This window comes from Muscardinus avellanarius (assembly GCF_963383645.1).
Source record: "Muscardinus avellanarius genome assembly, chromosome: 18".
Classification (NCBI taxonomy): domain Eukaryota; kingdom Metazoa; phylum Chordata; class Mammalia; order Rodentia; family Gliridae; genus Muscardinus; species Muscardinus avellanarius.
In genome coordinates, this window is record NC_137804.1 from 18846198 (window position 1) to 18872258 (window position 26061).

At 38.2% G+C, this 26061-nt stretch overlaps 1 protein-coding gene across 2 annotated transcripts in view; it reads left to right on the forward strand.

Moving 5' to 3' along the window:
* The window catches only part of ZNF385D (zinc finger protein 385D), a gene marked incomplete at both ends in the record, with an annotated part of 986415 nt that overhangs the window by 697373 nt on the left and 262981 nt on the right, over positions 1-26061 (forward strand). For both annotated transcript variants that reach the window (XM_080715614.1, XM_080715615.1), the window contains one exon: positions 21505-21647. In XM_080715614.1, coding sequence (XP_080571740.1) covers positions 21505-21647 — 143 coding nt within the window. The remainder of the gene's footprint in view (positions 1-21504; positions 21648-26061) is intronic.

The window sequence follows — 26061 nt, forward strand, 5'->3', positions numbered from 1 at the left end:
TGAACCCAAGGGCATTCTACCTCCAAGCCACACCCCCAGCCCTATTTTACTTTTAATTTTAAAACAGAGTTTTGCTAAATTGCTGGGGCTTTCCTCAAACTTGGGGTCCTCCTAGCTTGGCCTTCCAAGTACTAAAATTTCAGGTGTGTGCCATCATGCTCAGCTTCTTTGCATTTTTTCATCCTTAGTCTGGATTCTTCCTGAAAACAAATTTTGTGTGTGTGGGTGTGTGTCTGTATGTGTATCTACTCTGTATCCCTTTTGCTTTTCCTTTTACCCATTTTAACTGTGGTGTACCCTTACACTTTTAGTATTATGGATTTCTTTGAAGGACAGCCAGGTTTCCTAAGCTTGGCCCCTTGAGACATGTCCTGCCATTCCTTCGGCAGATTAAAGCCTGCTTATTTGAAATATCTCATTACTGAAATAATCACTTTTAATTTACCAATTGTACAGCTTTTACCTTTCCAGAAACATAATGAATAACATAATTTGCTTCGTGCCAATCAAATTTGCATCTCATGTGCCAAAGACTGTAGGTTTTTATGCATGTGAGTGTATTCACATGGGATTACTGAATATATGACTCATTTAAATGAAAATAGAATGTCTAGCAAGAAGGTTTATCTTATATAGTATTCAGGATGGACCACAGGTATCTTGTAACAGTAGAATACTCTGAAATGCGCCGGGATGTCTCAGTGCCTAAAAACAGGTCTGCTATGCTCAGATCTTTAACTGGAACATGTCAGTCAGTCAAGACCCACTCACACTCGTGCAATGAAAATGCAATCGAAGAAAAGTAAAAATTCAGAATGGAAGACAAAATTTTAACAAATAAAAAATTTATATATGTCCCGGGCTTTGTGTCTGTGGCCATTCAAAGGCCATGCCTTTGCGGAAAAGGGACATTGAGATCCTGAGCTTTTGTGCAGGGTAGAGAAGAAAGGATATGTCTGAATTGAATTGGGTAGCACAGTCTGGCCAGTGTATTTGAAAAAAAAGAATCAACTAAATGTTAGCTGGACTAATTGGCTTCTCTAGAAACAGACAAAACTGCTATTCACAATTATTATCAAGATTTCCCCAGTGTCAGCATATGACCTAAAACTTGGTCTGGTTGGAATTGTTGGTGAAAACGTAGCAAACAGACAAGAAATCCACTCATAAAACTTAGTGACCGTGATTCCAGTCCATGTGAATAGATACCTTTTGGTATAAAAAAGGGAAGTGTCATTCACAACATTTTATATTATTAACCAAACATTGCATAGGACTCCGCTAAAGAAAGTGGGTTTCAGATTAGTTTAAAATACGGAGGACCAAACAAATTGAGGTTAACCAACATAACAATTGTCTTCCTTTATTCCTCTATCCCTCCCTTGCTTTCTTCCTTTCTGACAGAATCCAGTGCCAGTCTACCTATGAGCTACATCCCTGGCCCTATATATGTTTTATCTTGAAACAAAGTCTTGCTAAATCGTTGAGGTTAGCCTTGAACCCATAATCCTCCAATCTCAACCTCCCAAGTACTGGGATTATCATCTGTACCACTGAGCCCAGCAACAATGTACTTCTTTTTAAATATGTGCTAATACTAGCAAATTGCACTTGGTTTTACTCCGTGATTCAGAAAAGGGTTTCTTTTTATTAAACAAGAGAAAATGGTTATTCCAAAGGTGAAGCTGGAAAAAAGAGGAATAGAAGAAAGGAAAAAATGCTTTGTTTATTCCCTTGTTATTGCATTTTCTTTATTTAAAGGGCTTGGGATCATACTTATTTTTATTGAAACTTACCTAGTGCATCAGGAGAGTAGGCAGCCAATAAATATTTGATGAAGGTTTGTGAGAAAGAATGCATGAGCCAAAAAATCAAATCTGAGAGGAAAGAAAGGTGAGGAGTATCTGAGAGAGAAGAGATGAGAGGGCAAATCAGTAATGGAGAACAAAGCCAAAATGGAAGGACCATATGAATTTCTGAATTAGAATGTCTCTCCATTCCCATTGACCAAAAGTAATATTAACTCCTTCCATCTCTGTTTCCAAGTCAGTCTGCTATCATACTTTTGACCCTCCACCCTGTATTAGGCACTTAACCTTGTCAGATAATGTGAGGCTCCTGAATGATTACTTCCCATTAAAAAAATAAAAATAAATACTTGCGTGAGTTACCATGAGATATTTTAAGGATGAGTATTTCCCTATAGAATGCATTATTTGGGGGCGGTTTTTTTTTTTTTTTTGTTTGTTTGTTTTTGGTGGTACTGGGGTTCCTGGAAACACTTCTACCTCTGGGTTATACTCCCAGACCTATTTTATATTTTTATTTGGAAACAGGGTCTCTTAAGCCAGCGAGGCTAACTTCCAACCTGTCTCCGCCATCCAAGCATGGGGATTACAAGCCTGTGCCACCACGCCCGGCATTTGGGGGCGTTTTTAACGCTATATGTGTGTTTGCATCCAAGTGTACCACTGAGGATGAAACCCAGGAGTGTTCTACCTCAGTGCTCTCCCCTCTGACCCACCTTTCTTTCTTTTGGTACTGGGGTTTGAAACCAGAGCCATTCTACTTTTGAGCTATATCCTCAGGCTCTTGATTTTTTTTTTATTTTTTATTTTTTGTAATAAGGTCTTACTAAGTTGCTGAATCTAAATTCTGAGGATGCCTTAAAAACCTGTGATCTTCCTGTCTGAGTCTCCCAAGTACTGAGATTGCAGGCATGCATCACCATGCCCAACTTTCATGTTTTTATGCTTTTACAGGCTGTTTCACTAAGTTTTGTCTAGATTAGGCAGGTCATTTGAATATCAAATAGGGATATTTTTATTTCCTCAAACTGTTGTTGTTTTTTTCCCCTTTTTTCTTTTTTATTTCTCTAGTTTAATGTTTTCTGTGCCTATTATCTCACAGTGATCACAGGAAGAAAACAGTGCCAGTAAATATTTCATGTTCTTAATATGAAACAACCTAATAGAATTCATGGGATTTCATACAGTTTACTATTTCTATGTATTCTCCCAGGATTAGTTTGTGAAGCAACATGTGCTTCTTGTCCATTCACACAGGAGCACTGGAGTGCCTATAATGCTCAAAGCACTCTTATTAGGCACCTGGGAGGAAAAAAATTAGGTGATACAGACATGGATGCTGCCCTTCAATATGTTAAGCCAGAACCAAGTAACATGCTACTAAACAAAAATAAGAACCACAAGAGACATACGAGTTAATGATTTCAACAATAGTGTCAAAATATATTCCATATATTCCATGCCACTTCATCTTAATAAAATTAACTAGAAAGGCAGTAAGAATAATTATTACAATTTAGCATTTACACTGTAAAGTATCTCTCCATGTAAGCTTTGCAGAATTCCAGTGATTTAAAGATTCATATTTTAAAGAAGGAGAAACTAAAGAGCTGTTAATTTCTTTAGGACATGTAAACGCAAGCATTTGCATGTGGGTTTTAAATGGCAAAGCCGTAACCACTTAAAATATTCTGTGAAAGTCTACAAAATAGAAACTTCACTGGGGAGCTAAATAGATGGTGGGGGTAGGGGGGATAGACGAAGGTGTCATAGTTGAACCTTGAAGAGCAGGGAGAAGTTAAAAAATAAAGCATGCAAATTCATAAAATTTGAAAGAATATTTCCCTTATCTTGGGTTTATGAGACTGCTAAATGATGTGTATGGAGAGGCAAAGAAAGGTCGTAATGACTTTGATAATACAGGAAGAAGCTGTTTAGCACTTGGGAGGCAGAATGACTCGCAAACCACATGCAGGACAAATCCCAACCATTCGGGAAAGTGCAGGGCCAATTTCAGGAGCCATGCTTCTTCCACCATTTCTTTCCTCTCTCAGCAGGCATGCCTGCTCAAAGCAATAGGACTCATCCTGTTGTGTTCTTCCTCTGGGATTAATGTCCATTCAGAAGCACAAAATAATCTTTACAGTGGAAGGCAAACAGGCCCACGGGTTGGAAAAGAATAACTGACTCTTTGTGGCCCATCACCAGAGCCTTTTCTCAAGTTTCCTTTCAGAGGTAGGAGTTGTTTTGTTTTTCAGGAAGCTTTGGGCTTTACAGTGATAAGGCCACTCCCACAAACACATTCTCAGCCACCTCAGGGAGGAAGAATAACTGGTGCGGTAGCCGTACAGTTTCCAGACCTTCTGCCATATTTGAAACGGGAGGGAATCTCAACGTCCATTTACTGTGTCAATACCAGCTGTTGCAGAAAGCCCAGGAAAGGCAGTCTCTTCTACTTATTTAGAAGTGGGTTACTCAGCTTTTTGAGTGGTGACCAAAAGACCTGAAACAAACAGCTTGGGGAAGGAGAGATTTATTTTGGCTCAAGGTTCAGAATTTTTTAGTCCATGGTCAAGTGCTTTCCCTGCTCTGGGGCTGATCCCTCAAGGCAGCCACAAAGAAGGGGGGGGATGACGAAGGGGCCAGTGACAAGATGTCTTCCCCAATGGCACAAGTGAAGCCACCTAATTCCTCTAACTCTACCTCATCTTTAAATTCTTAATCCATGAAGGGGATTAATGGACTGATAAGGTCAGAACCCTCAGCAGCCTATCACTTCCCAAAGCCTTACCTCTGGACACTGCTCTAGTGGGGAGCATGCCTTCAACACATGAGCTTTGATGCCGTAAGGGGAGGATTCCAGATTCAAACTAAAACAAGGAACAAGTACAGATCCCTGTTAAGATTCTCCTGACCTGGGCAAGCTTTGTCAGACAGGTCATACTCCTTCCTTTGTCGTTTTATCAGAGACTAATCAAAAGATGGGTGGAAACTTTGCCAAATGGCTTAGTGTAAGGACAACCACCTGTTTCTCAAGGCTTAGACATGCTTTTTAGTGTATCTAATGGATGATCATAGCATCAGAGTGTAGGGTGTTCTAATGTTATCTGGTTTCGATCATTTTGACTAAGTTTGAAGCAGCATACTCTGAATAACTGGATTAGATACTGGTGTGTTGTGTTAAGTTGGATTGTAAGGCCAATGGATGCATAATTTGTTGCTAATGTGTAACCTGAGAACTAGGAAGGGAAGTGGTATCATGATTCCTATCTTCGGTTTATGGATTCAATGGAATGAACATAATTTTTACAAACAGAACGGATATGGAATCAACCAATCTGTGTTTAAACCCACATGCCAAATAAGTTGCTACAAAATACTTTATCTTATGGATTCTATTTGCACAACTAAAAAGCTAAATTTTAAAGAGCTAATACACTGTTATGAAAATTAAAAGCTGTATTTTAAGTGCTTAGCTGGGCCTGATGGCGCTTGCCTGTAATCCCAGTACTTGAAAGGCTGAGAAAGGAGGATGACAGGTTTAAGGCCAGCCTTAGTAACTTTGTGAGATTCTGTCTCAAAATAAAAAAAAAAAAACTAAAAAATTAGAATTACAGTAGTATAGCTCAGAGATAGAATGCCCCGGGTTCAATCCTTAGTACTGAAAGAAATAGTTCTCGAAAATTGATAGTAGTTTTTATTGTTATTTTATAGATGATCATATTATTTGAAATTGGGACTATTTTGAATAACTTAGTCTATACAGTCCAACATATGCCAAGAGAATGTTTAAATTTCTTAGTAGTTTAGTGTCATTGTCAAATTAAATTCTTTACTTTGGAAATTGACTTGGGCCTGCACTTTTCTAGACACTCATGTTCTAAATATTAGTGAGAACCTGAGCTACTAGTAAGTTTACAGTAAAAGAAAAAATCAGGGTAATTTCTGTGCTGTCCTACATCAGTAGGTTGATTATAGCTCAGTTTGAGTTGACTAAAATAGATGGGAATTATTTATACAAGACAAGATGTGTATGTGCCTGTGCCAAGTTACGGATCTCTGTATTTTAGGCTGCAGGTGAAAATATGCTGCAGTCAAACAGAAAATCCTGCGTTCTCTCAGGAAACTTGGCCCTCTGGTCTTGGGCTTCGGGTGGGTGCTGGGATGCTCAAAGCTCAGGGTTCCTCCAAAAAGCCACCTCTGATGTAGCCTGTGAAGCCCATCAGCTCTACTAAGAGCAAAGATGGGCTCTCAGTTGATGGTTTGCCTCCCTTTCATTTGGGGCTAGCATCATCCCATGTGTTTAATAGCCCTATTGCATGATATATTTTTTGTTATCATAACACAGACATCTTCCTGTGTTATGTGTTGCATTTTGCTGATGGCTCTGGAACTTTGGTATGAGGCCTTTCTTCTCCCCTGGGGCTATGAACAGTTTGTCTTTTCTTCTGGACCTGTACATCCTGTATCTGCTGTCTCCTGGCTATTTCATTGAGAAAATTTAGGTCTCTTCTCTACAGGCTTCTGCCATTGCTCTATTTCAGTTTGGTAGGAATCAAAACTCGGTAGGTATATAAGAAGGGTAGAGAGGTATAATATCAAAGAACATGGGCTGTGAAATCAGCTATCTCTGGTTTCCAATCCTTCTTAGTTCTTACCTTTTGAGGAGGTGATTTATCTTTAGTAAAATGATCTCACTAAGCCTCTGTTTTCTCCCCTGTAAAATGAGAACAGATATTGTTTAATTATTTACATAAGTAATGTATGTAAAGCTGTCTAACACAGAACCCAGAATGTAATAAAGATTCAAAATGACAGGACTTGTAAAAAATAGAATAGGTTATGTGTATCTTCTTGCACACAGTCATTTAATATGCATTTTATTTCCCTTCCACTTAAGGCAAGTCATTTTGACATTCCACAATTACTACAATTCCATTAGTAAGTGAATTCACATTTTTTTCCAAGGACTAAATGTTTCAGAATTAAAAAGAAAATATAAAGTTGGGTTTGTTTTAAGCGAAATCTGCCAGAAGAAACAATCAGGTTGAGGCTGAGACTAAACAGAGCACATGTCAGCTCCACGGGGAATGTTCCTGAGGAAATTAAAATCAGAATTTCTTTTTGCTAATATAATGTTTGTAAGAATGTTCACGAAAGCAATGGATGTCAGAACTCACAGTTCCTAAATCTTGGGAGCCAATGGATAGTGTAAACACCAGTAATGTGCTAGGCTGGTAAGAATGTGGTTTTACTGTTCTTAATATATTTTGTTTAATTTGATGATGGTGATAGTTAATGGTAGTTATTTCCAATTGTCACTCAATGCCAACAACAGTAGGATTTCCTAGGAATTTTATTTCAAGGTCATTATAAAAGGAAAATAGATTTTAATGTGAAAAAAATACACACCATGAGGCATTGGATGAAAATATTCAAAATCAGATGAGTTATCTAGGAGTTATCACCATTAAGTTCAATGGAATTAGTAATGATATATGTGAATTTTGTTAGATTCTGTTATGTTAGACTATGCAGCAAAGTAAAAGGGAGAATGAAGACAATAACAAGTTAATGCAAATAGAATAAAAATCTTGGATAAATGAGGAATACCTGGAAGACTTAATATATGTGTAATTTATAATATACTGAATTATAAGCCCCAGGATAAGCTAGAAACATGTAAAATATTTCTTGAATAATCCAGTGTCTTATATGTAGGTGATTCTTAGGATTCTTTAATTTTTTTAATTCGGTAAAATTGAATTGAAACCAACTTTATGTTTTTATACTTTTTCCCCCTCTATTGTCTATCATCTGTCTTTGAATATGATGTAGGTATAAGAAATGTCAAATTCTGGCTCTTCCAGTTACTACCTGCTTGAACTTGAGCAACATTGATCATTGTTTTAACTTTACTATTGCGTTATCTGCATACTCACAAGGCTATCGAAGGAACAAAAGAGCTACCTTACATAGAGTACCCTGCACACTGCTGTACAGGACTAGAAATGTTATGCTTTTATGACTCTGGAAGCAAGAAGACTTTCTTCACAAGATAGAATAAGTATACACCTAAAAATTAAATGTTTATGTAGATGAAAGTTAATAAAATATAATAGTAAGATATTAGGATTTTGTATGATTGGACCCTTTTTTTTTGGTGGTATTGGGGTTCCTGGAAACCCTTCAACCTCCGGGCTACACTCCCAGACCTATTTTTATACCTTTTTATTTTGGAAACAGGGTCTCTATCCTCCTGTCTCCCCCTCCCAAGCATGGGGATTATAAGCATGTGCCACCCCGCCTGGTGCCCGTATTTTTTAACTCAATAATGGAAGCTTACTTTAACTAACAATATGAAAATGTTCCTCAACTTTCAACAGTGCACTTCGATAAATACTAACTGCTCGTTCTCTTTAGTCTATCTAGTTCTTCAAGAAGTTCCTGATTTTTAAATGAATACTGTCTCAGTCAACATTCTCACTGCTGTCATCCAAATAACTGATCCAGAAACTTAGAGAAAGATCCATTTTCTCAGTTGTTGGAGATTTCAGAGTTCAGTTCATGTGAGGCTGGGGTCTGTGGATCTCAGGGTAGAAAGCAGAAAAGGACTAGAGCAAGGGCTCTGCTCTTGCATCAAGGAAGCTAGAAGCAGAAGGAGTCAGCAAGCAAGGGGATTCAAAGACAAAGTCACAGTCTCACAGGGACCCACCTTCTCCAGCCACAACTCACCTGCCTAGGTTACCACCCAGTAAATCCACCACAATGGAGTTATTCATTGGTGATATTACAGCCTTCATGACTTAATTATGTCAACTCTAAACATCAGTACATTACATTTTACATCTAACTGTAACAGATGCCATGTTAATTTGAGCACAAGACAAGAGGGGCACAAAATTTCTGCATACTGTGATTCAATTTCATTTTATCTGCTTATCATCTTTCCATACATCTATCAATCTATGTATCCCTAAAACAGACATACAAATCACTGAATAAATACTAGGAACTCCCCAAAACATGGAAGACACAGAAGACTAAAGTAGATACTTTTCTTAAGGACCAGCATCTTCAGATGGGAGGCAGACACAGCAGCAACTAGATCTCATAACATAGGCTCCATGGAAACCTGTGCAAGGTAGACAGAGGACCAGAGAGAAACCTTTCTGTAGGCATGTCCAGAAGATGCTTAATGGAGAAAGTCATACTTGAGCTGGATTCTGAATCAGAGTGGATGATTGGTTATTTACTATATTTTCATGTAGGTTTCCAAAGCATAGTTTATCAGGTTTACATCCTCGATAAACAATACTCAGTGTGCTGCCATGAGTTATAACACATATGTTGTAGGAAAATTACAACCTGAAATGCAGTGTTTCAAAAGGAGTTATGTTAGGTATGGTAGGTTGACTCATTTATTTTCTATATACTTAGGAATCTTACATCTGTAGTGCAGTACTCCTTTAACTCCTGGTCCAGAATTTCAAAGTAATTCTCTCCACTCTTCTCCATAATAAAACCCTCATTCATTCCATACAATTCTAAAAAATAACTATACTTAAATGCTTCTAAAAAATAACTATACTTAAATATAACATTCACTAAAACCTCTGACATTAAATTAGATGATGCTGGTCAACAACCTTTCTCTTCTGCCCAGACTCACTGGCATGGGAAAGTTGATGCAGGAATGTCCCAGTAGAGAGACACAGATCATGAACAAATAAAAGCAAGTAACAAAACTATAGCTTCTTTTTTTTTTCTTCCCCAACTGTTTCTGTTTTTCTTTGTTTTAATATTTTTAGTCTCCGTCTCTGTCTGTCTTTCTTTTGTTTCTCCTTTTTCCTTTCTTTTCTGGCACCAGAGATTGAATCCAGGGACCTCCACCACTGAGTTACATCCTAAGCCCTTTTTATTATGAGACAGGGTCTCACTAACTTTCTGAGGCTGGCCTCCAACTTGCAATCCTCCTGTCTCATCCTCTCAAATACTGTGATGATAGAAATGTGCCACTACACCTGATTTTTTTTTCTTTATAAAAGGTGAGATAAACAAAGCCTTGATATGAGTACAATTACCCTGAAAATCAGATGTAACAAGGTTGGTTTAACTGCATGTGTTAACTTTCTTTTCTTTTTTGTGGTACTGAGGATGGAATCCAGAGGCATTCTACCTCCAAGCTATACCTCTAGCCCTATTTTTTAATATTTATTTTAAAATACAGTCCCCCTGACTTGCAAAGGGCCTGAGTAGTAGCTGAGGGTTGTCCATGAACCACAATCTTCCTGTCTCAGCCTCCCAAATGCTGGAATTACAAGCATGTGCCACCACACCCGGCTTTCATTAACTATTAAAACACTTTTAGCTGACTAGTTTTTGTCTGTATGTTGTGTAAAATGCAAACCTTATGATAGCACTTGCAAGCGTTGTTAGATATTAATAAACATGCATTTGCCTTTTGGCTGCTTCAGTTTGAAGGTGTAGCATCATTTTATTCAAACCATTCATTTACTAATATTTACATCAGCATTTCTTAAATGAGTTTGCTTTTTGTTTATTATCATATCGATCACACTTGAAGATTCATAGCTTGCCATTGTCATTTCTAGAAATCGATTACTATGCTTTCTGGCATGATCCCAACTCTCTGGCTCTGATAATGGCCAAATTGGGCTATAAGGAAATACTCCGTCTCAATCCCCAAAAGTAAAAGACCCAGGAAAAAGCAATAGTTTCTCTCTCCCAGTCATGCAGTTTGAAACACACTGTACCAAGAAGCTTCTATGCAAATTATTATTATTATTTTGCTCAAGAATGTTCATTTTGCCAGGCGTGTTGGCACATGCGTGTTATCCCAGCATTCGGGAGACTGAGACAGGAGGATTATGGTTCAAGGATAGCCTCAACTACTTAGTGAGGCCCTTTAAAACTCAGTGAGATCCTGTTTCAAAATAAAGAATAAAAAATAGGGCTGCGGATGTAGTGCTGAGGTACAATGCCCCTGAGTTCCATCCCCAGTACCATAAAAAAAGAATTAAATGAAATGTTCATTTTACATGAGAAAGATAGTGTTTAATAGAACCTTCTGTGATGATGGAATTTTTATATATGCCTTTATTGGTGTATTGTAATCTCACATCATAATGTAGTTCAGAGCGATAGTGACATATTACATACACAGTGCACTTGGTGAGCTTATCCTGGGCTCTCTTCATTTCCTCCTTTTTTACATACATGATATTGAGATAGGTCATTGATAATTACACATATGTGCATAAAGTCAGTGGATGGGTGTCCTTCATTAATTCTCACCCTTCACCATTCTCTAGGCCCCCTTCATTGCCCTGCTGGCATTTCTCCTCCATTATCTCAAGTCCCTTTTTATCCTGACGATTCCCTAGCTTCAAATTGTGAAAGAAAACGGTGACTGGCTACTATCACTTAACATAATGTTCTCCAGGCAGGTCCATCCATTTTTCTGCAAATGATAGAACTTTGTTCTTTATTGCTGGGTGAAATTCCATTGCCTGTATATCCCAGAATTTTATAATCCAATCATCTTTTGATGGACAGTTAGGTTGGTGCCATAATTTGGCTTTTGAAAATTATGCTGCTATAAACATAAATATGTATGTATTACTATAATATTCTTATTTCGATTCCTTTGGAAGGAAGCCCAGGAGTGGTATCACTGGATCATATGGTAGATCCTTTCCCGATTTTCTGAAGGATCTCCACACTGATCTGCATGCACTAATTTGAAATCTCACCAATAGTGTATAAGAGTTCCCATCTCCTCACATTTTCACCAGCATTTATTGTTGTTTGTATTTTTGATGATTGCCATTCTAATTAGGAGTAGATGGATTATTTTTGATCCTCAACATATTACACAGTTGTCTCTAGCAACATGTGGCTGATACAAACCTGAAATGTGGCTAGTGTTACTGAGAAGCTGATTTTTTAATTTTCTTAACTTAAACAAAATAGCCTCAGATGACTAATAACTACTATACTGGACACCCCAGTACTAGAGAACTTCTTTTATTAGTTATAATTGATTGACTGAAATTAAATCTTAGGAAATACCTCTTGAGGGAAATTTTACATTTTTATATTTTATATCACTAGGTGCTGACTTAAAAGTAATTTTCCAGGCCAAACCCTTTGATTTCTTGAGGTGGACAACTGTCTTGGATTTCTCACTCTCTAATAGAGGGGCTGAAGTACAAAAGGATATTTGGATATAAATGTTTAAAATTTCTCCCTCTGGCACTCCTAATAGATTTTCTCTAGTGTTTACCAAACATCAGATAGAATCGTAAAAATTAGTTAAATAAGCAAGAAATTTAAATAAATATATTGGCAACTGTATAATATCAATATTTTAACATTGCTTATGGCAATAAGGAACAATGACAGATTAAGAAAAATGATACCAGGTGGTGCTTTATTTTCAGGTTCTTTCCAAAATGAGTTTGGGGGTGGATTGCTAGAATATTTCAGTACCGCAGTTTAAGATGAAGAGATTAAGAATTTGGGCCCAAAAGAAAGTGCAGGTCATTCACATCTGTTTTGTTTCATGGATAAAGATCAATGGTTGGCCGTTGACTTGGGCAGATGTGTTCAAGTCAGTGTTTCCAAAATGGTTCTGATTTTTCCTGACTCATACTCCCATTTTTACCCCTGTCCTCTTCATAGTCAAGGACAGGATCTGTGAGTTGCAGTTACCATCCCAAGTGGGTTACTGCTGCCGACTTGTACAAGCTGGACAGAATTTGTCCGACATTGGAGTTGACCTGCCAGAAGAAGATTAATGTAGGCCAATGAAGAGCTGCATGTGGAGGGAGAACACACACGCTGGATCGTCTTTTGAAAATCTAGTGTGTAAATCAGTGATCCAGCATAGAGAAAAACACCTAAACCAAAGCAAGAATTGTGGCCAAATCACGCTCCTGTCATACTTGATCTCAAAATAAGTTTCTAGTTGTATTGTTCAGTTGAGAACAGCATTTATACCAAGCGGAACTGAATGGGAGTTTGGCTCACCCAACTTTAAGGAAACAGAGTAAACGATGATAGTTCTAAGACAAAGAATGCACATTATTTTCAGTGATCGAACTGCCCATTAGAATTCCCAGCCAACAACCTTGAGTATTTGAGAGACAGACACAGACAGACACACACACACACACACACACACACACACACACACACACACACACACACTTGGTTTTCTTACTAGGCAACTAGAAGACAAAGAATATGAACCCAAGGGTTTTTGAAAACAATTTGATATGGTATTCATCTTTTGTGACTCTTCTTCAAATATAGGGCACTGCCAGCATGCTCCGTGGTAAAGAAATCCTGGATATTCCTTTATCTTCTCCTTTACCTTCACAAGGAATTTGTCTCTTTCATTTGTTTTTGTTTGTGTTTCAGGAGTAACATAAACCTCTTACAAGACTGCTGGTTTAAAAACACTTCCTTTTGACTCCGAGGGAACTGACTCGCTCAATTTAACAAAACCAGCTGGGTAGAGCATTCATTTTTTTGTTGTTATTTCCATTTGTTTTGTCATTGTTACTGTTTTAATTTAAAAGCCATTTGCAGCAGTGCATTGGAGATTGTTAAAGTCGCTCAGGTTCTTTCAGTAAGACACTTTGCTTCTTGGATCCTTGGCTTTTGAAAGTGCAAATTGGATATTATAATAAATACCTGGCAGAATTGTATGTTTTAAAGGTGTTAAGGGGATAGTTGGCTAACTCATGCCAGTTACTCAGTAGACATCAAATTCTGCTATATCCTCTATGCTGGTTCCCTCCTAGGCTGGCCAATGTCGCTGAGTATAGCAATTCAAGGTCGATGACTGGTCCAATCGAGTTTGCCTTAATGCCCACAATCTATTTCTTTTCTATTTACTATTAGTAATGTCAGATTTTAATATTTATATCTACTATCTCCTATAGTGAGTACCTGGCTTGTCAAGTGGATATGGAAAACACTAACTGAAATATTTGGAAATGGATATGAATAATCTTCCAAATCTATCAAATTAGATATTTTTTTTTCTTTTGGTGTTAGGGCTTGAACACAGAGGCATTCTGCCTCCAAGTGACATCCCAAGCCCTTTGAGGGTCTTGCTTAGGTGTAGAGGCTGGCCTTGAACTTCTGACCTTTCTGTATCAGCCTCCCAAGTACTGAGATTACAGGCAAGAGCCACCATACCTAACTCAAATTAGATTTTTTTTTTTACAAATAATTACTTAAAACATAACATTATATAAAACATTCTAAGTTTTGTTTGTCTATGTATTAATATTTTGAGTAGTTGAGCTAATCATAGTTTATTATTGAAATATATGTTTCTAGCCAGGAATGGTGGCACGCACCTGTGATCCCAGGACTTGGGAGCCTGAGACAAGAGGATCATAAATTTGAGAACATCCTCAACAGTTCAGTGAGACGCTCAGCAACTTAGGGAGACCCTATTTCTTTTATTTTTTAATCTGGGGATTAAAACCATGGGGATTTTACCTCTGAGCTACACCCTCTTCTCTTTTTATATTTTGTTTTTGTACAGGGTCTCATTTCACTAGATTACTGAGTATGACTAAGTTGCTAAGGCTGAGTGAGATCCTGTTTCAAAACAAAAAATTAAAAGGTCTGGGAATATAGGTCAGAGGTAGAATGCCCCTGGGTTCAATTTCCAGGGTCACGCCAACATAAATACACACACACACACACACACACACACACACACACACACACATTGCTTTTTTTTTATAAAATTTTATTGTTACATAAAATTTTCCTATTTTGAGAATACTCTGATGTTTCAATACATGTACTTATTGTGTAATTTTAAGTCAGTGTAGGTATATCCATCTTCAAACAGTTATCATGTTTAATGTGGCAAGAGCATTCACAATTCTCTCTTCTTACTATTTGAAAATCTACAGGACATTATTGTTACTTATAGACATCCTACTATGCAACTAGAACTCCAGAACTTATTTTTCCTAACTAAAACTTAGTACCCAGTGACCAACTTCTCAATATAGATTAGTCTATTTTAACAAAGATTATATATATATATATATATATATATATATATATATATTTCAATAAGTATTTAAATATATAAACATACATATCTGCATATTTATTTACATACATCAATACAGATAACTTGATGGCAAAGGAAAAGATAATATACTATGGAAATTATTTCTCCCTTCAAGAAATCAGGTATTCCTGCCATTTTTTACGCATGTGTGTGTGTGTGTATGTGTGTGTGTGATGATATACAGTTCCAATCATATACTGACATGCATCTTTAGCAGTAGCAAGCCCTTATCATTGTGAACATAGGTTGTTCCCTGGGGAAATGAAAGGTTAAGTAGTACATTAAGGTTAAGATTAGGGTTAAGTGTAAGATTAAGTTGTCCGACAGGCTGTCTTTGCCTGATGAACTCTGAATGCTGCCTGTGTGGCAGCTCAGGGCCAACTGCATTGTGCTTTGGAAAGAACACTATGTCACCCTCCGGGAGAATTTCAAAACACCAGTTTGCAAAGTAACATCTTCCTGAGAGCATTGAAGGTAAAATCAACAAGGGTAAGAACTTGAAGGTACTTTAAAAATCATCTGCATTGACTGCTTTCAGAAGGCCTAAACAGGCTTTGGAGGCTAATATGATCATTAATAAATTAATCCTTGGAACATTGAGACAAGAGAATCACAAATTCACACTAAGCCTCAGCAGCTTAGTGAGACCCCATTTCAGAATAATTAAAAAGAAGAAAATATAGGCGTGGTGGTGCATCTTGTATTCCCAGAATTTGGGAGACTGAGACAGGAGGATGATGGTTTGTGACCAGTCTCAACTACTTATTGAGGCCCTTTGCAACTTAATGAGACCCTGTTTCAAAATAAAGAATAAAATATAGGGCTGGGGGTATAGCTTGGAGGTAGAATGCTCCTGGGCTCCATGCCCAGTAGTTTAAAAAAAAAAAAGATATAGCTCAGGGGTAGAATGCCCCTGTGTTCCATCCTCAACATAAAGAAAAAAAAGACATGCTTAAACTTTTTATGTTTCAAAGTATGTGATTGTGTGAATTGTACTTCAAATACAATAAAATTATTGAGAGTTTTGTAAGAATTTATTTTTGCTTTTTATTATTGATATTAAATATATAAATATTATAAAAACAAACGAAACAAAAAACCAAAAAGATATACACGCTATTCTTAGCATGAATTGGCCAGGTGCTGCCAAGGTACTTCATATGCTTTATCTGAGATGCCATAAACCTCAATTGTCAGCCAGTGGTTCAGGATCCTATTTACCTGCAAAAACTATTAAAACAGATGCTTTTAAATTTACCTTTGAAACTTTATGAAAACGTGAACTTCTGAAGTGAACGAGTCTTAACATTCTCAGTCTCTGTTAAAATATACTTAGGAAACTATTGCTTCTGTATTTGTTTTGCAAATTCACAGATAGTACTTTTGTGAACCCACAGTATCTTGTGAATAGAAAGTGATATCTACTATTTTTACTCTATATTTGGTAGTTCTCAAAGTCAGTTATAAATCTACACTCACAGAAACAAGCATCATTTGTGAGTCCTAATAATGACTTATTTTACCTTATTTACTTTAATTATCCAATACCTTAACTCAATATTAATAAGTATTTTATACTCAATAAATGGTTTTTATTTGTTAGTTTTAATTTTTAACATTATCAAATTTGGTATGAGAAGATAGCTAGCTGCTCTGAGATCAGATTAATTGGTTAAACTTTATTTTCTTAAAACTGTATAAGTTAGCCGGGCGTGGTGGCGCACGCTTGTAATCCCCACGCTTGGGAGGCAGAGACAGGAGGATCGCGCAGGTTCGAAGCCAGCCGCGTGCGTGCTGGTTTAGGAGACCCTGTTTCCAAATAAAAATGTAAAAATAGGTCTGGGAGTGTAGTCCGGAGATAGAAGGGCTTCCAGGAACCCCAGTACCACCAAAAAAAAAAAAAAAAAAAAAACCAAAAAAACCAAAAAACCAAAAAACAAACAAAAAAAACTGTATAAGTATAAGTTAAATTACATTAGCTCTAAAATAGATAATTCTGGATATAAATAGAGTTTCAAATGCAGAGCATAATATTTTATATTTTTAGTCTCTATTTCCTGGAGAATTTAAAATGTCTTCTCAAAATAAGATTAATATTTGCAAAAGTGTGAGCTTTCAGTGACTGAAATGACAGTGTTGGTAAACATTAACAGCCAAACAACTCTTTCACCTATAGAGATATCCACAAATCCATTATGCATGTTCATGTTTATTATTATCAACATAATTTCAAATTGGGAAATAATGAACACACTCATATTTCAGATATGACAGTTTCTATTTAGAAAATGAAGAAATGAAATAGCTACTTACTTAGGAGCGTACTTTAATCTGCTTAGCACATGAAACATTATATTTATCAGTTTTGATTTTGCATTATATGCAAATAGTGTTCTCACCTAAGGACAGACTGATACAAGTAAAAAAATTTCAGGACTAATCCAGATTTACAAATTTGAAATATTAGCTCCAGATTATTTTTTGGTGTGTGTGATGCTGGGAATTGAACGCGGGGCATTCTAACTCTGAGCCATACCCTCAGCCCAATTTTTTATTCTTTATTCGAAACAGGGTCTAGGTTGCGGAGGGCCTCACTGAGTAGCTGAGGCTGGCTGCGAACCCGGATCCACCTGTATCAGCCTCCCATGTACTGGGATTACAAGCATACACCACCTGTCCAGCTATCTTCATATATTTTTTAAGAGGCAGCTTCAATGTTCTGCTTTAGTGTCAGTGCCTCAGATTTGGAATAACCATCAGTGTTAGTACAAAGTAACTCAGCACTTTATTGAGTGTATGCATGATAATCCCTGGTGTCATACACATTAAGTTATTCTGGAAGTGGACTCAGAACCTTCATTAGGAAGTAGGAAGAGCTCCCAAGAAGATCCCCCAGAACAATTGAGGGAGACAGAATCAGGAAGAAGTTAAACTATGGTGCCATCATATTGGGGGCCTCAGCCCATCTTAGACCTCACTGGGAGCATTAGAGGCCTCAGAGTTTCCTGCACTGAGAAAATGCAAACCTCTTAGGCCCTTGTATTACTCAACCATTGCATAGAGCTACCCATCTTTTTAATCTGGCCTTCTGTGTAGGGTGCCTTCTCTCCGGCCCAGGGAAATTCATGAAGAGAATTATAGGTAAGGATCATCTGGGAAGCCCATCAGCATCCCCACACCTGTATTTGCATAGCAAATTGGCAAAGATCATGTCCTTTCCTACAGTCCTATAGGCAACTCTCTTCAATAGGTGAGAGGACATGGGCTCAGATATTTTTCCCTCCTTTCCAAAGTTAGGTAAGTGTTGTCTGATGTTTATATCCCTCGTGAAGTAAATTTGCAGTCTTCAAAGAGGGCCTTGAACCATATGTATGTATAAATGAGGTACTAATTGTGGAGGAAATAATGGGGTGGATTAATTTTACTTAGCAATCAAATCAACATATTCTTTGTGTCTCACATTGTTCTAGTTTAAAAAATAAGGTTGGATTATTTCTTTTTTGGATATTGTGAATCAGAGGAGGGCCTGGTATAATAACAGAATATGTTGTCACTAAATTTCATTCTTATAATGATAAGCAGGGAATGTTTATCTAGAAGCAACGTAAAAGAGAAAGAGTTTATACATTCAGTATTTTTATTGTCAATGCGATGTTAATCCTTACCTAATTTGGGGGATTTTAAAATCAAAGAAGGTAATGAAAGTATATACACACACAAACATATACAAAACAAATAACCTAATCAAAATGGGAAATTAAACTGAGTAGACACTTCTCAAAAGAAGAAATACAAATGTCCCATGAATATATGAAAAATGTTCTTCATCATTAGCAATCAGGGAAATGCAATTCAAAACTACACTCAGATTCTAACTCCATTTAGAATGGCAATAATCAAGAATACAAATAATAATAAATGCTGGTAAGGATGTGGAGTAATAAAAGCTCTTATACACTGTTAAGTATAATAATAAAAACTCTTCTACACTGTTGGTAGGAGTGTAAATGAGTGCAATCACTCTGGAGGTCAGTATGAAATTTCCTTAAAAATACTAGGAATGAAACCACCATATGATCCAGCTATGCCATCCCTCAGTATCTTTCCAAAAAAATTAAAGTCAGAATATTATAGTGATACATGCATATCCATATTTATAACCACGTAATTCCTGACAGCCATAACATAGAACCAACCTAGGCATCTGCCAACAGAAGAACGGATACGAAAAATGTGATCTATACACACAATAGAATTTGACTCAGCCGTAATGAAGAACAAAACGATGTTCTTTGCAGGAAAATGGATGGAACTAGAGAATATCATGGTGGGTGAGATCAGCCGGTCTCAGGAAGTCAAGTGTTCTCACTCATATATAAAAGTTAGAGAGAAAATAGGAAACAACATTGACTTCAGATAAATGAGAAGAGAAACCAGTAAAATAGTGACATGAGATTGGAGAAGAGGAAGGAAAACAGAACTGAAAAAGGAAAATGTTCAAATAATTCTGGGTCCATATATAAAGATATCACTACCAGTCTCACTAATGTGCAGAGAGGGAGGAATAGAAGGCAAGGATCTAGACGGCAGGACCCCAAGGAATGTGTATGTATGTTTATAGTACATCACCATGATGGATAACCAGTGTACTAGTAGAAGCATAAAAAAAAATGCTTTAATGTGAGACATAAATGAAAATAATTTAAACTCACTCACTGATTCTCACTGTTATTTGCTGCCATGTTAAATCACACCATTGATATAAAAAAAAAAACTTAGTTTACATCACTGTTTTCCAAAGGAGTACCAACCAAAATTTTATTGAGATCCTTTAACTTTTTATGAAAGAGAAACTTTTAGCAATACCAAGCTCAATTCTAGGTCTCTCACTAAAGTTTTATGGGTATCCTCTCTAGGCAAGGTTATACGTCCACACTCAGCACACTACCAGGTAGACAGTTTAGTAAGTTTATGGTGCAGTCCGGTGAACATGGACTTGCTATATTTTGCCTTTATGTCTGTTTGTTTTAATATGTGTCCCCTATTTCCTGCCCTGTGCTATTTTTTAATTGTTTTCCTGGTCTGTGCTTCAGTTGATGGCCCAAGTCTTTTAGAGGAGTACTTCAAGAAGAAAAAAACAGTGAGAAAGTTACTCTTTTGGTTAATTTGGCTCCAGCTGATTTTATACCTGGAAGCAGGGAAGTTGATGGTTCTGTGTCTGGTTAATTAATCCCGGTGCTGATGGCTTTTGTTATAGATATTAAGTCACTCACCCTGTTAGCAGGTCCTCTGCCCCTAGGGTTAGATTTACCACCAGGGAATCATTTCAAGACATTAACTTTGTGTTCACGTAACTGACCGAGGAAGGGATGGTCCCTGTGCCTGTTGCGAGTTGGAGGTGCAATTTGTAAAGGTCATCTGTATAAGGCCTTGTTTTACTTTGTTTTAAAAACAAGATGGGCGGCCCTAGGTGGTACAGATGTGAATTGTCTTTTCCCTCTAGTCTCCTAGAATTCTTTTCTGCGAGAAAGGAGAAAAAAAAAAATCTCACTGCATTTTTTTTTTCCCCTAATGCTTCTTGGATTCTCACCAGCAGCTTTTTATACAGTCTGTTGCTTGCCTCTCAGATTAGAAGAATTCTGGCATATTTTAACAGTTTCCTAGGATTCAAACAGTCTTTAATTAACAGCAAATTGATGTTCTGGAGTGTTATCAAAATGTGGGAGACTGAACACTGAGGCTGAGCTTCTAGGCCCGTAGCTTCTTAGTGCAGTGAAGTCCTAAATCAGGGCAAAGGTATGTGCTTCCCTGTCAACAGCTGGCTGCCCACGGGTATGCAGAGGGGACGTCTCGTTGGTATAATATCCCCACTGCTTGCTCACTGGCGCCCATCTGAATTCCACCTACTCGTGCCTGGGGAGGGAAGCAGTTGTTGAATACTCAAAGCTATGAAGGTACTGAACGGCTCAGGATTGCTCTGCTTCTGTGCCAGGTTTGCTAATTTTTAATTCTGCAGTTGCCAGACCCGTAAGGTGGGGCTGACTGCATTGTGGCTAAGTTTCTTTTCCGCGCCAGACTCATGTCATCTTTGTGCCAGAGTTTGAGATTGGTGGAAGGGAACAGTTTTTCAAATAGCCACACGTATTTGAAAACTATTCTGAGCAGGTTGGTTTCCAAAGAGGGATGGATGAGTAAGGGAGAGGGTGTTTCCTTCTGAATCCAGTGCTCTTGGTTCTGGATTTGCTGTTGACCCAATCCAGAGCTCTAGGCAGGAAAAGAAAAACAGGGTGGAGAATCTGAAATATTGGTGGAGACTTACACAATGGAATAGGTATAATCTGAGGGAAAAGAGCAGATCCAGTAGCTGCCTGATGGCAAATCTTACCCTTGGCCGGTTCCCAGTTCAGACCAGTAAACTCCATGCCTTGTATTTTCCAGTGACCCGCAAAGCTCATCTTTTGAAGAGATGTCTCAGAAGAGATTTTTTTTATTTTTTTATTTTTCCCCAAACCTATTGTCCCTGAGTCCCTGATCATTTTTCCCCCCCTCATCTCTCCACAGGTGGCACATGCCAGAGTCCTGCTCTCCCAGCCCTGGTCCGTCCACCAGCCCCTCCTTTGCAACCATCGCTGGATATTAAACCATTTCTTCCTTTTCCTCTGGACACTGCAGCTGCAGTCAACCTCTTCCCCAATTTTAATGCGGTGAGTATCAAGCCAAATTTGCATCTCCTGTAGTGAAGGTTCTGGAAAATCTTGAAGGCCAAATCTTGACGTGATTTTGGTCACTGCCTCTCTTTGGCTCTGTTGTTTATTCCATGGCTTGTTCAACAAGCAGTGGTGAAGCTAGTTGTCTGCCTGGTAATGTCAAGTCCCCAGTGCCAGTGTCCTTCAAGGGAAAATGAAAAGAAATTTGATCTGGTTGGATTGATTCTGAGTTATGTCACCCTTTAAATGTCTTCTGTGTTGTACTGATGAATCCACTGTTTTGTTAGACTATCCCAGATTAAAATGTAGCATATTATTAGAAAATTAAAATTCAAGTAGGTAAACAATGATTTTTCCTTGTATCCTGGTCTTCTACTTTAAATTTCAATTTTTTTTTTTGTGGTAAAGGAGATTGAACCCAGAGAAATTCTACCTCTGAGCTGTCTCCCCAGCCCTTTTATATTATTGGTTTTGAAACAGGGTTTCACTAGGTTGCTGAGAGTCTTGCTAAATTATTGAGGCTGGCCTCAAACCTGTGATTCTCCTGTCTTGGCCTCCTAAGTACAAGGATTCTAAACATGCGCCACCGCACCTGGTTCTTCTTTTCTATTTTTAACAAAGAGGACCTTGATAATGGCAGTAGTGATAGATTTCATGTATACAGTACCTTTTTTGTCCTCTTTAACTCAGAACTTTGTTAGCAAGAGTTTTAATATTTTTTTCCTGCCCAGCCACAGTTAAGTATTTCTTGCATTACTTTGTTTCTTTGGGTTCTGCTAACAGCCATCTTAGCGCAGGTTCAGTTATTAATTGCCTCTATTTTCACTTTGAGGGGTTATATGTTGGTAGATTCATCATAATTCTTTGTGTGTGTGTGTGTGTGTGTGTGTGTGTGTGTGTGCAAGTTGTGAGAATTCTTATGATGGAAATTGAAGTCAGGGTTGAAAAGGTTAGAAACAAGTAAGCGACTTTATTTTTTCCTCAAATACCATCTGATTTAGCTTTCAACAGTTTTTATAATGCAGGACTGAGCTTATCAATGACAGGATATGTCAATACCTCTGAAGCAAACAGGATTAGGGTGAGCGGCTACTGAATGTCCAGTGATCTCAATAAAACTGCTTTCCTGATGCAACATCTTGTCCCCACAGTGGCTTTGTTTTTTAATTCTGCCCACAATTAAATAATTCTCTTTGGGAACTAGAAGCAAGTCTTATTTTCCTTAGTAGTGCTTTGTCCCAGGGACTCTGCCCATGTCAGGGAGATAGTACAGTCATGTGCTGGTCATTGCTGAAAGGTAAAGGAGATAAAATGATCACTTTGCTGTGTGTGTGTGTGTGTGTGTGTGTGTGTGTGTGTGTGTGTGTGTGTAGGGTATTTTTCATAGGAAACATGTTTGAAACCAATAGGGAAGAATAGAGTGGCATTCACAAAATACAGGTTTCTATTAGTAGGGTTTTCAATAGGAGGAGAGAAAAAACTGCTCGGCATCAGTTTACTTTTTAAAAATATTGTACTGAAGGCCCCTGGCCTCCCTTTCCCAAGCTCATTCCTGTTCTGCTTGCATTAGGAGGCTTCCAGGCATAGCTGTGCTCCCAGTCCCCTGCAAGACGACTCCTTCAGGTGCACTACCTGGCTTTGGCCACCACTTGGAATCCTGTCATGCAGGTCCCGTGTCAGCTTAAGAGCCCTTAAGGTAGAAATCCTGGAAGGTTATAAAACATCCAGTTAAAAACATTTGATTTGGCCTTCGGGAAACATTAAAAGCAAAGTGATTAATCTGATTGACAGTGAGTGCTGTTTGGAATGAAACGAAGATGAGTGATATGCTGAGCTATTTGACATGGAGCCAATGTCTTTACCTTCTTTGCTGCTGTTTCCTGCCCTGATAAACAGAAGGGCTAGACCTGAAGATCTCTTCCTTTTGGGGTTACACTGCTCAAAGATTTGGACATTTACATCTTTGTGAGCAAAGACAATTTTGTGGGGTGGTCAAGCTGAATTCTAGCTGAACTAAGTTTAAGTCTTATCACCAAAATGACTTTGAGTGGGTTGCATATTCCCCTTAGACCTTTAATATCTTCATCCATGAAATGGGGCTAATGATAATCCACACTTGGCAGGCATGGGATAATGTAGGTTGAATCATTTCAAACGAGGCTTGGCATAAAACAAGTGCTTTTGAGCGATAGGTACTATGTTCATACATCTTGTGTTAACCCTTTGGAGCTAGAATATGGCAGTTTGTTGGTAAACTGTTTACAAAAATTTTGACTGATTCTCATCTCTCCTGCATTTTGACTTGGGTTGATATTGGTGCCACTTAAGCCAGCAGGCCCTCTGTAGCGATGCCTTGTGCATTCCCCAGCTCTGCCGTCCAGCATTTCTACCCACAACAGGCTGAGTATTCTGCTACTCCTTGCTTCCTGCTGACAGGAATCATCGGAGAGTTTATAATCACATGGCTCTGGGCTCAGAATTAGGGCATAGAGCACCTTTCTGAATAATGTAACAACCTGCGTTCTTGATGTTCTTTATACCAGTTGTGAGTCTGAACCCAGAAATTCAAGGTATGTGAAATGTAATGTTCAACTGCTATAAATTAGTTTTTGGTTCAAGAGAGTTCATTCCCTCAGGTCGGAGATAAATCTGATCTAAGTTTATGTCAACGCATGTGGGGGCCCTGGATTCTAACAGGTCAACTATCCAGCTTTTAGTGGAAGCGTTCTCTTGTTTGGCTATTTTTCCACAGAGACGCTCATGAGATGGGCAGCACCTGGCTAATACCACCCTTTAGGCATTCAGAGTTTTTCAACATCTTGCCTAAGACTCAACAAAGTTTGCAAGGCTGTCAGGAGTCCCTCCCACATAGATTCCCCCACATAGCTGTTACTGCCTAGAAAAAAACAGTGATGAAGAACTGTGCTACCCAACAACTGTCACTGTAAAGTTTTCGGTTTAGAATGCCCTCTGCTTGCCAGCTCTCAAGAAAATAAGAGAGCAATGTCAGAAGCTGGGCTTAGTTGCTAAGGGGGTAGTTGTGGGGGTGTGACCCTGGGGTTATATGGCTCCTCCTGCCTCTGCTCTTTCTCTCTCAGCTTCTGGATTCTGTGCTGTGAGGAGCAGAGCCCTTACGCTCTCCCCCTCTCCACTTCTCATTGCCTCGTCTTGAGCTCTGCAGACCTGGCCTTACATGGACTGAGTCCTGCATCTCTGAAAACTGTGAGCCAATAGATCTTCTGTCCTCTAAGTTGTGTGGTCAGGCTTTTTTGGATTTCAGAAATGATTTTGACCCAGACCCTCTGTCATTTATAATATAAAGCCCATGCAGATCAGAGTAGTATCCACCTGTTACCTTTCTTCCTGATAGAATATAGGTGGGGTGTGTGTGTGTGTGTGTGTGTGTGTGTGGTATGGCAGACAGAAAAAGAAAATTGTTAAACATATTCTTTCAAGATCAGGTATACAAAATTATAAGTAGATTGGATTTTTCACAAGTACATAAGCCATTAGTCTGGGAGTGAGCAGGGCAGGAAGAATAATGAAAGATCTGTGAAAATAAGCACAGGCTGGAGGGAAATGGAACCGATGTGGAATTTGAGCTGTGGCATGGATATATATTCAACAAAACTATCAGGATCCCCTCATCTTCTGAAAGCCGACTTTTAGGGAGATACAACTGAAGCTGTTCCCTGGACCAGCAAATGTTCTCTTTGTAAATCTTCTGGGAGATTTCACACAGAAGGAAGATTTTCTTGAATTACTCGTGTATTCCACATTGTGCCCTTAAATATCTCATGACATTAGGGATTCAACTCTTCAAAAGATTCTGATTCCAGCAACCCCATATTGAGTCTGAAGTCTAGAGCCAGTACTGGAAGTAGAAAGACAACTTTTAGGAAAGATGTGTTAGGAAATAAAATACGCTCAGTCCATTCATCCAACTGCTTTAATTATTAGGCATCTACTATGTACCTGGAATTGTGCTAATAAAGTTTATGTTACAACCATTGCCAAGGAAACAATTCACTGTTTAAAAGGGAAGCTGACAAATAAGGAGATGTTCATAAATACCAGTTCTTTAATAAAGACAGTACAAAATATCAGCTTGGGGATTGGAGCATATGTATGACCCTGTGGTTGTCTTACTGAAGGTTCATGAGAAAAGTAGAAACCATTTATGAATTTAAAAAGGAAAGGATTTAATGTGAAGATGTAGGTGCTGGAAAATCTTGGGAGATGTTGGACAATAATGGTCAGAAAAGGTTGTTGCTGTCTCTGACTTCACTGCTTTTATAGAGTCAGAAAGTGGCAGAAACACAACACCCAGTAAGTCCAGTGTCTTTTACCCAAATCCCATGAAATGCCTCTTAGGTGGAATCAAATATGCTTGCATGCATGCCATCGGGGA